This window comes from Capricornis sumatraensis, chromosome 19 (assembly GCF_032405125.1).
Source record: "Capricornis sumatraensis isolate serow.1 chromosome 19, serow.2, whole genome shotgun sequence".
NCBI lineage: Eukaryota > Metazoa > Chordata > Mammalia > Artiodactyla > Bovidae > Capricornis > Capricornis sumatraensis.
The window spans coordinates 75346938-75361604 of NC_091087.1; the positions used below are offsets into that span (position 1 = coordinate 75346938).

General features: G+C 47.1%; 1 protein-coding gene across 1 annotated transcript in view; it reads right to left on the reverse strand.

Annotated features, from left to right (window-relative positions):
* PPP1R13B (protein phosphatase 1 regulatory subunit 13B) overlaps nucleotides 1-12372 on the reverse strand; it is a 73595-nt gene extending 61223 nt beyond the window's left edge. The window contains exon 1 of the mRNA XM_068991089.1: nucleotides 12361-12372. Coding sequence (XP_068847190.1) covers nucleotides 12361-12369 — 9 coding nt within the window. The 5' untranslated portion in view covers nucleotides 12370-12372. The remainder of the gene's footprint in view (nucleotides 1-12360) is intronic.
* Nucleotides 12373-14667: the final 2295 nt, after the last annotated feature.

A 14667-nucleotide genomic window follows, 5' to 3' on the forward strand; every position in this document is an offset into this window, starting at 1 on the left:
CATGAGCTGTTTGTGTATTTTAATCCCCTGTTGGTCACTCTGACTACGAATATTTTCTCCCATTCTGTGGGCTTTCTTCTGTTCTGTTGATGGGTTCCACAGTTGTGCAAAAGCTCCTAAGTTTAATAAGGTCCCATTTGTTTGTATGTGTGTGCTAAGTTGCTCTGTCATGTCCAACTCTTTGCAATGCCATGGCTCCTCTGTCCATGGGACTTCCCAGGCAAGAGTACTGGAGTGGGTTGCCATTTTCTTCTCCAGGGGATCTTTCTGACCCAGGGACAGAAACCACATCTCTTGCATTGGCATTCTTTACCACTGTGCCACCTGGGAGTCCACTCCATTTGTTTATTTTTGTTTTATTTTCATTACTCTCAGAGGTGGATGAAAAAAGATCTTTCTGCGATTTATGTCAAGAGAGTGTTCTGCCTATATTTTCTGCCAAGAGTTTTATAGTATCCGGTCTTACATTTAGGTCTTTAATCCATTTAGAGTTTATTTTTGTGTATGGAGATTACGTTCTAAGCAGAGTCTGCTTAACTGTTCCACAGACCACCAATCAATGGCAGATGAAAATGGCCATGATTAAATCGCCCCCATTAGGCACTTCTCTCTTCTGTGCCAAAAACCTGACATTTAAATAGCCACACCCGAATCTGGTTATGTTTCCAGTCATATTTCACTCTTAAAGGTAATAAAGACCTCCTCTTAAACATCTTTGACACGCTAAACAGTGATCTTTTTATATTTTGGTTTTACTTTTGCTATTCTTTTCTATTTTATTTGCAAATAAGAGTAGAAGATGAAACTCTCAAAATAATTCAGTGCTGAATATACCAAAGGAAATAAGTTAGAACCAGGTAGTCTTCTCAGACATAGTAGGGCTGATACAGTATTTCTGAGAGAGAGTAGTTTAATTGTAACAGTGAAAGTGAAGTCGCTCAGTCCTGTCTGACTCTTCGCGACCCCTACCATGCTCCTCCGTCCATGGGATTTTCCAGGCACGAGTACTGGAGTGGGTTGCCATTGCCTTCTCCAGAGGATCTTCCCAACCCAGGGATCGAACCTGGGTCTCCTGCATTGTAGACAGCCTTTTTACCATCTGAGCCCTCAGGAAGTCTAACAGTACTAGTAATTAAATATTGATAAAATCATCCTTTCAAATTTTCCTATTTTATTCATAATCCTAAATCCTTTAATTATTAATTATACTATTTCTGTGGTTGTTTGCACCCTCAATGTTGCAGCAAACAAAGTTATTTACCCAAAGACATCAGTTAGAACGTATCCTCACAAAATTACAATTTAACCTGTTTTCATCTATGAAAATACCTATCGAAGCAATCTTTAAAGCAAAAATGTCTTTTAAGTCTACTGAATTAAGATCATTTAACATTTTGGAGATACCAAACACGTAGGGGATAAAAGCACACATCTACAGTGATCGTTATACACCAGCCACTGTTATAGGTTCTTTACATATTAACAATTCATTTAATCTTTACAAAACCTAGTAAGGTAGGTACTTCTATGACCTCCATTTTACAGATGAGGACAATAAGACGCAGAGAGATTAGGTAACTAGCCCAAGATCAAACAGGTAGGAAATCAAATAGCTGAGATTCAAACCCAGTCATTCCCAAATCCGTGCTCTTTAACTACTGCGTTACACGGTCTCTCAACAGTTTTTCAAACATAAAAGCAAAAATCAGTTAATGAAAACTGCTACAATAAAACACCAGCCATGTATAATCCTCGAGGAATTAATTCTTATGAACGGTAGCATTCTCTGAATAGCTGAGGCTCTAGCCCTTTTGTCTGAGCCCCAAATCTGAAACGGTTCTGTCCGTTCGACGTGGCCACCAGCACATGTGGCTATCGAGAACTTGAAACATGGCAAGTCCAAAATCAGATGTGCTATACGAACACAATATGTTCTGGAATTTGAGAGGCTTAGTATGAGAATAGAGCATAAAACACCTCACTAATCATGTTTTAATATTAACTGCATGTTCAAATAATTTTTGGATATAGTGAGTTAAATAAAATATATTATTAAAATTAGTTTCACTCATTTCTTTCCACTTTTTTATGTGGCTACCAGAAGATTTTTAAACTGCACTTGCGGCTCACCTTATGTTGCTACTGGACAGAGCTCATCTAACTGCGTCCAACTGATGTCTACGTTACTGACGCTACTCACCCTTTTCTTGATGAGTCAGTCATCAGGACGACGTTAACCACCACCCTGTGTGTAGTCTGTAAACTGTCATCATGCTGTCTTTGGTGGTGACTGAGGTCAGGATGCCCACCCTCAGACCACATCCTTGGGGTTTCTTAAAGCTGTTTCTTTCCGTGGTTTCCAGCAGCCTGTCTGCTCATAGTTACACCCCTCCAGCAACCTTGACTATAGCCTCTATGAAGATTTAAAAGCTAGGTAAATTAAAACTGTGCAACATGTTAGAGTCCAGGGTAAGTGAGGGCTGAGGAGGGTCTTCTGCAAGCCGCCTTCAATGCATGACTCTTTGACAACTGTTTTGAGTGCTCAGAGACCTTTCCTGTCTCAACTATCCCCCAGACTCTTCTCATGGATTCCAGACACTTAACAACTTTCACTTAAACCAGAGCATCTACAACTCTGCTTAAAATCCTGCAACAGTTTCAATTTGAGATGAAAAAATTCTGAAGATGGATGGTGGTGATGGCTGGTAAACAATGTGAATGAACTTAAACGTGACAGAACTGTATACTTTAAAATGGCTAAAATGGTAAATTTTACGTATATTTTAACACAATTAAAAAACAAACAAACTTCAGCAGTTCCATGTTTCTCAGGATGAAGTTCAAACTCGTCTGCAGGTCACACAAGGTCCTCGGAATCTGACCTCACCCGCCTACCTGCCCAGCTCCCCTGCTGCATCAGGCCTTACGCTCTAGGCAATTCCCCTCAACACACCACACCAGTTCAGATCTCAGTGCCCTGAAAATGTGAAGTGAAAGTTGCTCAGTAGTGTCTTTGACTCTTTGCGACCCCTCCATGGAATTCTCCAGGCCAGAATACTGGAGTGGGTAGTCTTTCCCTTCTCCAGGGATCTTCCCAACCCAGGGATCGAACCCAGGTCTCCCACACTGGAGGCGGATTCTTTACCAGCTGAGCCACAAGAGAAGCCCACAAAAGTGGGCCTCTATCTAAATCCCTTGCCCATCCCCTCTATCCCTTCATCCTCATCCTTCTCAACTCCACTCAAGTGTCACCTCCTCTGTGAAAACTCTCCTGACATCCCAAGGGCAAGAAGACTCCTCTCACCTGCACCCCGCCGCAGCTCGCACTCTGCCACTCACACACTCTTTGTCTCCCAGAATGGCACTTTCTGTTTATAGGCCTGTTCCCCACCGTGAGCTCACTGAGAGCAGGGACTATGCCAGTCCTGGCCCTAAATGCCTGCTGAGGCCTTTCAGTAAACAAGCACTTAATGAGTGTCGACTAGAGACACTGGGGATACTGCCGTCAGAAAAGAAAACGGAGTCCCCCTTTCACGGAGCCTCCACAAGTGACTGCCAGGTGGCCATCAGCATGATAGTGAAGCGCAGTCAGGGAGGGCATTTTATACAGGGTGCTCGGGAATGTGCCAATGAGGTAGAGACCAGAAGGAAAGGGCTGGCCCTCCCACTCAGGGACTGAGCACTGAGTGAAGGGGACGCCAGCTGGTTCTGAGCTGTGGTCTCGATGACACAGGGCAAACTCTCATTTCTAAGAAATGCAAACTGTCCCTCTCTGACCTAGCAACTGGACAGATGTCGCAGTCACCACCTAGTTCTCCCAGGTGGGGTACAGTGCGTAGGATCCTCTGCCATGAGGCCTTGCAGCTACTGGAGAGAACGTAAGAGGAGCAGGTATGACTGAGTGCTATTTTACATTAACAGGATGCACTAAGCACCTGGCAATCCTCACAACCGCCTCTGAAACATACTCCTACTAAACCCATTGTAAAGAGGAAAGTAAGGCACAGAGAGGTGAAATAATTTGTCCAAGGCCACCGAGTTGCTAAGTGGCGGAGCTAGACTTTGAAACCAGACAGTCTCGGCTCCAGAGTCTGAGCTGACAAACACTAGGCCCCTGTTTCACATCTGTTTTTCTCTCACAAAACTCTTTGCTCCTATCGTTGGGCTTTTTCACTATTAACCCTGAAAGTGAAGGTGAAGTCGCTCAGTCGTGTCCGACTCTTTGCGACCCCATGGACTGTAACCTACTAGGCTTCTCTGTCCATGGGATTCTCCAGGCAAGAATACTGGAGTGGATTGCCATTTCCTTCTCCAAGGGATCTTCCCGACCCAGGGATCGAACCCGGGTCTCCCGCATTGGAGGCATACGCTTTAACCTCTGAGCCACCAGGAAAGCCCACTATTAACCCTAAAGCCGTCAAATTTTACTTCACCTGTCTTCACATTTTGATCATTCAAGAGTTTAGTTGTTATTTACTGATATTATTTTCAAGACTGCCATTAGGTAGAAATATAAGCATGCAATGTAAACAACAAGCAAAACATAAACAATCAATGCGGAGACACAGATTACACTGTTATAAACTGTGTGCGTATAAACTCCATAAAGATGGCGGAGGCCCAGGCCAGCCACTGCCCCAGGCAGGGGGTCTAGTGGGGTCTCAGGGTGGAGCTGATCAGGCAAAACAACAACTACCAGGAATGCCACAGGCGCGTGGCGTGCCACAAATGCCCAGGGAGCAGATACCAAAAACACAACACCAGAAACCAGTTAATATATGACAAATGATTTAACTTATTTATTTTACTTTAAGAGTAACATCTTTCTGGATACAGCAGACGTCTCAAGCTCAACACACTCCAAATAAACCTCGCTCATTCCCTTACAGCCCTCTAAACCTATTCCTCCTACACGCTCTCTAGCTTAATCGCAGGAAAGACAAGCCCGGCTGCTGAAGCAATAAGCCTGTTATCCTCAGCTCCAGCCACTGTACTTCCTTCCTCTTGGTCACACACCCTCTCGCTCCAGCCGGTCTCTCTTACCTCCTCCTGGATCTTTCCCTTCACCTTCCGGTCAGGTCTGACCTGTGCCAACTGGGCTCCTAACCGCTTTCCCTGTTTCTTTTTAATCTGCCTTACCTCATGCTCCTCCCCGACAGCTCAACTGGCAAAGAATCTGCCTGCAATGCGGGAGACCCTGGTTCAGTTCTTGGGTCGGGAAGGTCCCCTGGAGAAGGGATAGGCTCCCCACTCCAATATTCTGGCCTGGAGAATTCTATGGACAAGTCCATGGGGTTGTAAAGAGTCCGACACAACTAAGCGACCTTCACTTCACTCCACTCCATGGTCCACTCCTCCAGTCTTGGTTTCAGAATTACCCCTCCACCACACAAATCTGACTGCATCACTCCACTTTTTAAAAACGTTTGGCGGTTTCTGATCACCCACAGGACCAAGTGCAAACCCCATCAGGGCACACGCACATCTCTTCACAAAGGGATCTGGCACTGCTTTCCACATCGTACCTTCTTTCATTCAACAAATGGCCACCAAGCACCAACTATGTGGCCAGTCACTGGGACAGGCACTGGTGAAACAGTAAGAAGCTCCTGCCACGATGAAAATTACAGTCTAGGACAAAAAAAGGACATTAACCAGTCACACACACAAATGTCTGAGGCTGCAACTACAAGTACTGCAAATGTTCTGAGAAGATAGTGGCAAAGGTTGTATTATATCACAATATAAAGCAAGGCAATACAAAGATTGTACTACAAGACAATCTTATAAATTTAGAACTTCTTCTAAACTGTACACATCAGAAGGTGAATTTTATGGTCTGTGAATTACATCTAAAAAAAAAAAGGGCACACCAGGTTGAATGCCTCTACTGATGTATCTGGCTAAGGCAAAGATGAGAAAGCTTCCCAAAGGAAATTTAACTTATTACATATAACATTTGCTGAACACTGACTACACAACAGGCCACTTTCACTGTAATAATCCACTGATCCTAACAACCCAAGGGTTACTATAATTATCATCCTCAGTTTAAAGACAAGAGAACTGGTCGGAGAGTCAACTGGTGATGCCAGAATCCACACAGATGCCAGGGCCCAAACTCTGGCCTGCTGCAGTGAGGTCCCCCAGGCAATGACTACTGATTCAGAACGACTTATGATGCAATAAGTAAACCACTGTGTTTCATTTCTTCCAAAGGAAATTTCTCTCCGTGTCCTCTGCCCTTATAGTAACACACAAGGCCCTGTAAGATCCTAACCCATCCACTTACCACCAACACCTTCCTACTTCATCTCCTCCAGTCTGCCCCTCACATACACTGCTCCAGCTACAGATCTCCCTGCTTCTCCAGCATGCTGGGCCGGCTCCTACCACAGGGCCTTTGCATTTGCTTGAGCTACAAAGATTACAATCACAACATACATTATAAAGCATGATTCAGTCAAAACTTCAGTTAATATTTTCTCTGGACACACAATACTGCTAGCAAGACCCTGTTCTGAATTGTACACTAACATTCTGAATGTCATTTATTAATTTTAATCAAAACTACCTCATTTTCTAGTCTTTTACTGTTCTGTATGATATCACCTAGCAAAGACTTTTCTTTTACAAAATATAGTAACAGCAGCTTTTGCTTACCAATTAGCATGAACAACAGTCATATGGCTATCTTTGCAGTGAAATAAAACAAAGCAATTAAGCCAAGAAAGTGTCACAATACAACCTGAATACCACCATTCTTCTGTTCAGCCTCAGAACCACAGTTTGCGAAATAACTATGGCAACAGCACTTTCAAACATCAAAATCCCACTGAAATTTTGCTAAGAAGTTATTGCCCATCTGTGCAAACACACAAAAAAGCACACTGACAACCAGTTACGTAACTTCAACACAGCAACCTGGTGATATTTTAAGTTTTTATCTTGCTAAAAATTCTAAGTAGCTCTTAGGCATATACACTGACATAGACTTTTCAAAGTAGGATGCTGAGAAAGGAAAGATACATTTAACACGTCTGCGCATGCTGTCGCTCAGTCATGTCCAACTCTTTGTGACCATGTGGACTGTAGCCCTCCAGGCTCCTCCGTCCATGGGATTTCCCAACCAAGAATACTGGAGTGGGTTGCCATTTCCTACTCTAGAGGATGTTCTTAATCCAGGGATCGACTCTAAATCTCCTGCGCTGGCAGGCCAATTCTTTACCACTGAGCCACCTGGGAAGCCTTACATTTACGTTTAAAACAGAGTCGTCCCCAAACTCAAGATAGCGAAAACTATCGTCTTTTGTCAGACAGGTTCACCATGAGATCCGTTAAAATATTAAGCTCCAACTGAGCTAGGCATCAGGTAAAAGTATTTAGCCTAATTCAATTTACCAGCACCACTAGCAAAATGCCTCGACTATAGCAAACTCCTGTAAGTGACTGGCACAGAGGCCAGGAACAAAGACTCTTGAGTCAGAGAGCTTGTTTTCAAGCAGCGCTCTACCACTCAGTAGCTGGGGGCCCTTAGCCAAGTTTCTTTTCCTCCTGAGCCTCAGTTCTCCATAAAAATGAAGACATCACCACAAAACCTACAGGGTGCAACTGCCCTTGTGCAGCCTGCCAGGATCCCTACCCACGGGATTCTCCGGGAAGAAGACTGGGGTGGGGTGCCATTTCTTCCTCCAGGGGATCTTCCTGACCCAGGGATCGAACCTGCATCTCCTGACTGGCAGGTGGGTTCTTTACCAATGAGCCACCAGGGGAGGCCCATAGGACACAGCGTTTTAACACATAATGACAAACACCATTCACTGAGTGCTCATTACTACTAAATTAAATCGTAGCAAGTTAAACAGCTGGAAAACTTTACTGCTATACTTAATACTGTAGCCTTCAGAAGAATTATTCCTAAAGATTGTTTTTAAGTTCAATAAAACTGTAATAATAAACCTTTCATATTTGCATCTTTGTGTGATCGAAGCTTTCCTTTTCCTTCTGTGAACTTTCTGGCACTCCAAAGGTTAGAAATAGTTTGTTTATCTTAAATGGTAACAGTATCTTTGAATTTTTGTCTCAAAGAAACCAGAGTTTAAAAGAGAAAACAAAAATCTTCTCCAGTCCTGAGTGTTTTGTTTACTGAGTTAGGCTATAAAATAAAGCCGATCAAAATGACTTAACTGGGTTTCTGGTGGTGTTAGTGGTAAAGAACCCACCTGCTGATGCAGGAGACACAAGAGACTCAAGTTTGATTCCTGGGTCAGGAAGATCCCCTGGAGAAGGAAATGGCAACCCTCTCCAGTATTCTTGCCTGGAGAATCCCATGGACAGAAAAGCCTGGAGCAGCCTGAAGGGCTACAGTTCAAGGAGTCACTAGAATTTTTGAAAAAAAACCTTCTCCAGTCCTTAGTGTTTTGTATAGGGAGTTAGGCTAGAAATTAAAGCCGATCAAATGACTTAATTATTAACAATAATAGTGAACATCCATTGAGCTTCTTCTATCAGTTCTATCATACCAAAAAACTTAGGCAGTCAATGCATTTACTAAAAGACTGCCAAAACAAGTGACAGGTTGTGTAAACCTCCGCTGCAGCCAATGAGAATATTATTGACCCTCATTAAAGTATCTGCCACATATCTACTATTAGACCAAACACAAATACTTGGAAAAGACCAGGACCAATTCATTTTACAGGTAAGAAATGGAGGCTCCAAGAAATTTAAGTCCAAAGGTCACAGAGTTACTTACAAGTGGGGACTAGAACCTTAGCCTCTCTGCTTCCAGTTCACTGTTTTGTCAATTACATGAAAGCTGATAGTTTCAAAAGGAATCTATTTCAGAACCTCAAAATGTTTTCTACATCATCAAAAGTGAATACCTGAAATAACCGAATGTTTGTTTAATGAGAGCTAAATATTGAGCACAAATTACTGTAACCCACAGCCCCTAGTGAATATGCTGAAAGAGCTCCTAGGACAGAAACAAGTGGAATCAACTACTCACACTGCATGGTGCCTACTGGAGGTAAGGAGTCCCACTGCTAACCTGACCGAAACACTACCACCAGAGTGCCTTTCCTACAAATAACACACACTTCAGAGCCACAGAACTTCCCTTACCCAAGTCAACAGTCCTCTAAAAGAGAAAAAAGTACCCTCAGCACCATGCTCCAGATACATTTCACCTGTGCACAAAAAGCTCCACAGCTGCAAAGTGTTCATTCTGTAGAAAAGAATGATGCTAATGATCAAGGCAGTTTTTCAGTCTTTTCATGCTCTGAACCAGGCTACTTTTATTAAAATCCTTATTTCTATCAGAGTTGTTTAGGTATGGCCTAAATGATTTCAGGTCCAGACGTTAGGGATCAGCCAACAAGTCATCTTTAAACTGTGGTCCTTTTTTCCCCCTGGGAAACTGTTTTAAAATGTCATCCATTGAAAAAAGGTGAATGACCACACATACTCCGAATGCAATGATATTTTAATAACAGAAAATTCCAAAATATAACTTTGTTTAAAATTGACAGTTGTGAAACTTGATGTAACAAGCAAATTGAAGACTTCTACAAAGACCTTATTGTGTCAGATGAGAACATGGCAAGATACTCATTTCCAACAGCTGAGAGGCTGGCTGCTGCAGTAAATCATCTGATCAATTAAAAGTTATTACAGACACTACACACTAATTGCCAATTCTCAAATAAGTAAAATAGCATACACTCTAAACCTGTGTTGTTCAAGATAGTAGCCACTAGCTACACGTGCTACCGAGCACTTGAAATGTCCTAGTCTGAACTGAGGTGTGCTATATACACAGAACTTCACTGGATTTACACTGGATTCACACTGATTTCAACATCTTAGTACCAAAAAAAAAGTAAAGTATCACATGAGTAAATTTTTCATATTGATTATATGTTAGTCATAATATTTTTAATATATTGAGTTAATAAAATATTAAAAATAATACTAGTTGCTAGACAAATTGAACCGCATCTGTGTGGTTCACTACATTCCTACTGGGTAGTGTTTCGCTATGAACTCTGCAAAATATGATCTAATCTTCCTTCAATGATCTACGATGATGATGAACAACAAATATATAATAAAGAAAAATCTTATTTATATCTTGGGTGCACAGTTTAAGATTGTACCAAGTAAGAATGGCATGTCCTTGAAACGTCTATGAAATTTACAACCAACCCCAACTACATTTATAGAGGAAGGACTCAATCTTAAAAGCCATTCTTAGGGAACAAGAAGGAAATACAAAAGTAAAGACCTTGAAAGTGGGACTAAGAGAAATACCATCTGTTTCTAGAAGGCATTTTAAAATAAAAGCAGCGTGTTTTAAATACTTAATAGGCCTGTTTTTCAATAACAGTATTTGATTATTATGAGTATCACAAAGAAACTTCCCAACTGCCAGCCAAGCAAACTCTGAAAAGGAAAACCTGGTAAGGTAAAGACTAGAAATGCTAATTATGTGGAGCAGAGAAATAAAACATCTGAATGTATCATATGGAAAATGTAAGCCAAATTCCTTAACAGAGTATTTAAAATGAAACATCATACAATGATGAAATCAGTCAAAACTTTATAGGCGTGCTTCAATATTACTATAGTATCAATTACAGGATTTAGCTAAAAGTGGTTTCAAAATTCCAAAACACCATAACGCCTTTTCCAAATCTAGCCAGTGAGAATTAGGGAGAGAACTATTCCCAAATCCCTTATCTTGCAGAGGTTAAAATTAGAAATTGACAATTCAGAGCCATATTAACTATAAAAAATATCTGCATGGCATTCTGTTTAACAAGGACTTCTGGACACATCATCCTTTTTGATCCTCAGGACAGCCCTCCGATATTGTTCTGTTTTTATCCCTACTTCAGAGGTAATTCCAGGCTTGGAGACCTTGACTTGTTCAAGGTCACATTGCTAAAAAGTAGCAGAACCAGTACTGGATTCTGGACCTTCTGATGCTGATCCAGTTCTTTCTTTACAAGACAATCATTCATTTAAAACCAAACATTTAGAAATACAACAAGCTCTGATGCCAAAGAAGGATCTAAGGATCAACTAGGTCAAATCTTAAGACTGCAAAGGCAATGCGTTGGAATTAGTTCAAAAAGGCCAGAAGAGATTACCAAGAGACAGGAAATGATTTGAAAGATCAGGGAGAAAAAAATTCTAATCTAAATGTCCTTGGGTGCAGCACGGTGGAATAATAGTATTCAAGCAGAAAATGCAGAGAAACGGTACTTTCCTTCTGAAATGGATTTTCAAATGTAGAAATTGTAGGCTAAATTGTTACTTTACTACAAATGCCTCTGAGAATTGTACTTAATATACAGGCACTCAGAAAACCAATACATCCAACTGGGTACCACCAGCCCTTCATTTTTTTCATAAATCAAGACATTTACTTCACAAAAAGCCAGAATAGAAAAATTATAATTCAGCACTCACGGCTCTTTAGATGACAGGTAAAGGAAAAGCTCCGCTAGGAGCCTGGCAATCTAACGAGCTCTGTCTGCTAGTAGAACGCACCCTTGAGGGCAGGACAAGGCGGCACCGCACCACAAACGAACCTGGCTCAACCTTCAAAACGGCGGCGACAGGCCAGATAACGCCAAAGGTACAACTCTCGAAGGGACGGTAAAAGGGAATGCCTAAAATGGCTCTCAAAATCCAGTCCCCAAGTAAATTCCTAAATACAACAGGATTTCAGAAATCACGAAAAGGACTACGGAGAAATGTGGGTTTCCAGCGTGGGAACACCACACGGGGGCACCCACACGGCCGACTCCAAATACGACACCAGCAAATTTCAGGCGGGGTGGGGGGGACAGAGGCGCCGCGAGACCCTGCAACAGGGCGAGCGCTAAACGACACCCCGGCCTCCCCGCCCGACCCCCCGCCAGGTCGCACGGGGTGGGGAGGGGGCAACTGACCGGCTCCGATCCCACCTCCGGTTTCCCCGCCCGGGCAGCCCGGCCGCGGAGGCTCGGGAGGAAAGGGCCGCGCGGGGGGCCGAGCGGGAGCCGGCCAGGGACCCCCCCCCCCCGCCCCCGGACCCTCGACCACGGCGGCCCCCGCTCCTAGGCCCCGCTGCAACCCCCGGACCCCAGATCCCCGGACCCCCGGCCCAGCCCGCGCTGACAGCCGGCGCCGCCCCACCTGCCCACCCGCGGGGGGGGCGCCGAGACCGGGCGCGCCCGCCAGGCCACTTCCTTCCCCTCCCGCCCGGCCCGCCGAGCTCGCGCGGGCCCCCGGGGGCCGGGAGGCGCGGGAGGAAGGAGGTTTGGCCGGCCGCCCGCGGAGGAAGCCGCCGCCGCCGCCCGCACCCACCGGCATCATCGCGGCGCGGGTCCGCGGCGCCCTCGGCCGCCTGACAGGACGCTCGGCGCCGCGCCGTGCCCGCCGCTCCGGTCGCCCTCACAGGCCGCGCGCCCGCCGCCGCGCTCTCGGGCCTTCACGGGGAGGCGGCGGCTGCGGCGGGCTGCAGAGCCTGGCCGGCCCTGTCGCGGCCGCCGGCGCGCTGCGTCGCTGTCCTGGGACCGGCTGCCGCTACCGCCGCCGCCGCCGCCGCCGCCGCCTCCGGCCACCCGCCTCCCGCCGCCAGCCCGCGGACTCCCCTCAGCGCCCGCAGGCCCCGCCCCCAGCGCGTCGCCCCTCACGGGGCCCGCCGCCCCCTCCGATTGGCCCGCCCGCGCCGGGGGCGGGGCATGCTCGCCCCGCCCCGCTCCGCCTCGCTCCCGAGCGCGGCCAGGTACGAGCGCGTCCGCGCTCCCGCGGGAGGCGGGCGGCCGCGCGCGCTGCGGAAGCCAGGCCGCTGTCCCGCCCCGCGGGCCGGCCTGTGGGTCGCTGGCGGTGCGCCGCCGCGGTCTCGGCTCCTCCGAGCCCTCGGGCGTGGGGGAAACCGAGGCCCAAGGGAGGGAGGACCTGGCCGGAGCACCGCAGCGCGTCTCGGCGGGGCCACGGCTCGAACCCGGGCTCCGGGAGGCCCGGCGCGGGCGGGGCGCATACCGCGGCCACGGCGCGCGCGTGCCCCTGCGACCGCGTCCTGACCCCGGCCTCCCGGAACCCCGCGGGGCTGCAGGGCTCGGGCTGGAAGGGGGTGGGTGCGCCCCAGACCACGCGTGTGACCTGGCTCCGCAAGACTCAGCACGGACCCACGAGCCGGCGTGGCGCTCGGGCCCTGGGCACCTGTTCCCCGCCACCACCACCTGCCCGCAGCTTCTGCGACCCTCCCGGGGCCCTTTCCCCAAGGCCAGCCGACGTTCCCGGGCACGTGGCGGCTCTTCAGCCTTGGCACTTCCTGCAGGCGGTACCCCTGGCCTAGGATGCCTGCAGCACCTGTGCCAGCATCCTTCAGAGGCACAGACGTCCCGGGCTGCACGCAATCTTCCTCTCCAGGGTCCTCTTCTCTCCTTACAGCCCTGTCTCACCGGCACCCCGGTCTGAGCGCCTGAGTAACAGAGGCCAGGGCTGGGCTGGGGCTGAGCAGACCCTCACTGCCCAGTGAGTGCGCATCCTTTCTGTGCCCACCACACTGTGCCATTCACTTGAACCCTGACGGGAGATGAGATGGTGACCTGTGCACTCCACAGGCAACGCTGAAACTTGTGGAGCATCTGGAGCGCAGGGGTCTGTTTATGGCCCCAAACCCACCTTGGGAATGGACCATAGAGATGACAGCAGGTGATGTCAGAGGGACGTCTCTAGGGACAGAAGATCAGAGTCTGTCCCTAGCCTGTCTGCCCCTTTGAGGGGCCTGAGCCGCTGGGTGGGGTTGAGGGACAAAGAGGGGCGAGGCTGGGGAGCCACTACCATCCTCTTCTTGGCTTCTTCTTCAGAGGCCAAGGTTGTTGGTTAGTGGTTGAGAGTGTAGACTTTCCAGTCAAACAGACACTGCCTCGGCCACGCCCTCAAGTGTGATCTTAGACAAGCTGCACCTTCTCTGTTTATCTCAATTTGCCCATCTATAATGGAAGATTACAGAAATAATAACACCTGCCTCATGGGATATAGGGAGATTCGGATGTGTATGAAAATCTCCCAACAGTTTGTGGCCCATGGGATCGGCTCTATAAATAGTAGTTTCTGTAGTTATGCTATCCTTAGCAAGCAGGCTTAGTATACAGAGGTAACCCAGGTAATCCCCTAGGAGAGGGATTACGCAGAGATTTTTAAATTTATACACACTGGGCATCAATGGCTAGTGGCACGTCTCTTCTGGGAGAGAAGAGAGAGCTCTAGGTAATAACAGGAGATCCCAGGTTGAAAGTCAGAGACCTGGTTCTCACTCCAGCCCTGCTTCTGACTCCCCGTGTGGCCCTATGCAGCTTGCATCTCCTCTCTGGGTCTCAGTTTTCCCATGTGTAACTGGGGCAAGTCTAGAGTCCGTGATTGCTGAGGGCCTTTCGGCTCTGACACGCTCCAGTCCTGAGTCGTGAAGGGGTGGGTACAGGCAAAGAACAGGCTTTGTCAGGGCACAGCAGAGAAGTGCCACCTGGAATGAGGTGGTCAAAATGAGCTCACTCTCCTGAGAAGGGGAAGCTAGGCCACTGGGTCCCCACTCTTGCCGGCAGGACCTGTGGGGACAGACGGAGGCAGCTGCCCTACCCTCACACCGAGGTACCCTCTGTCCTCCAG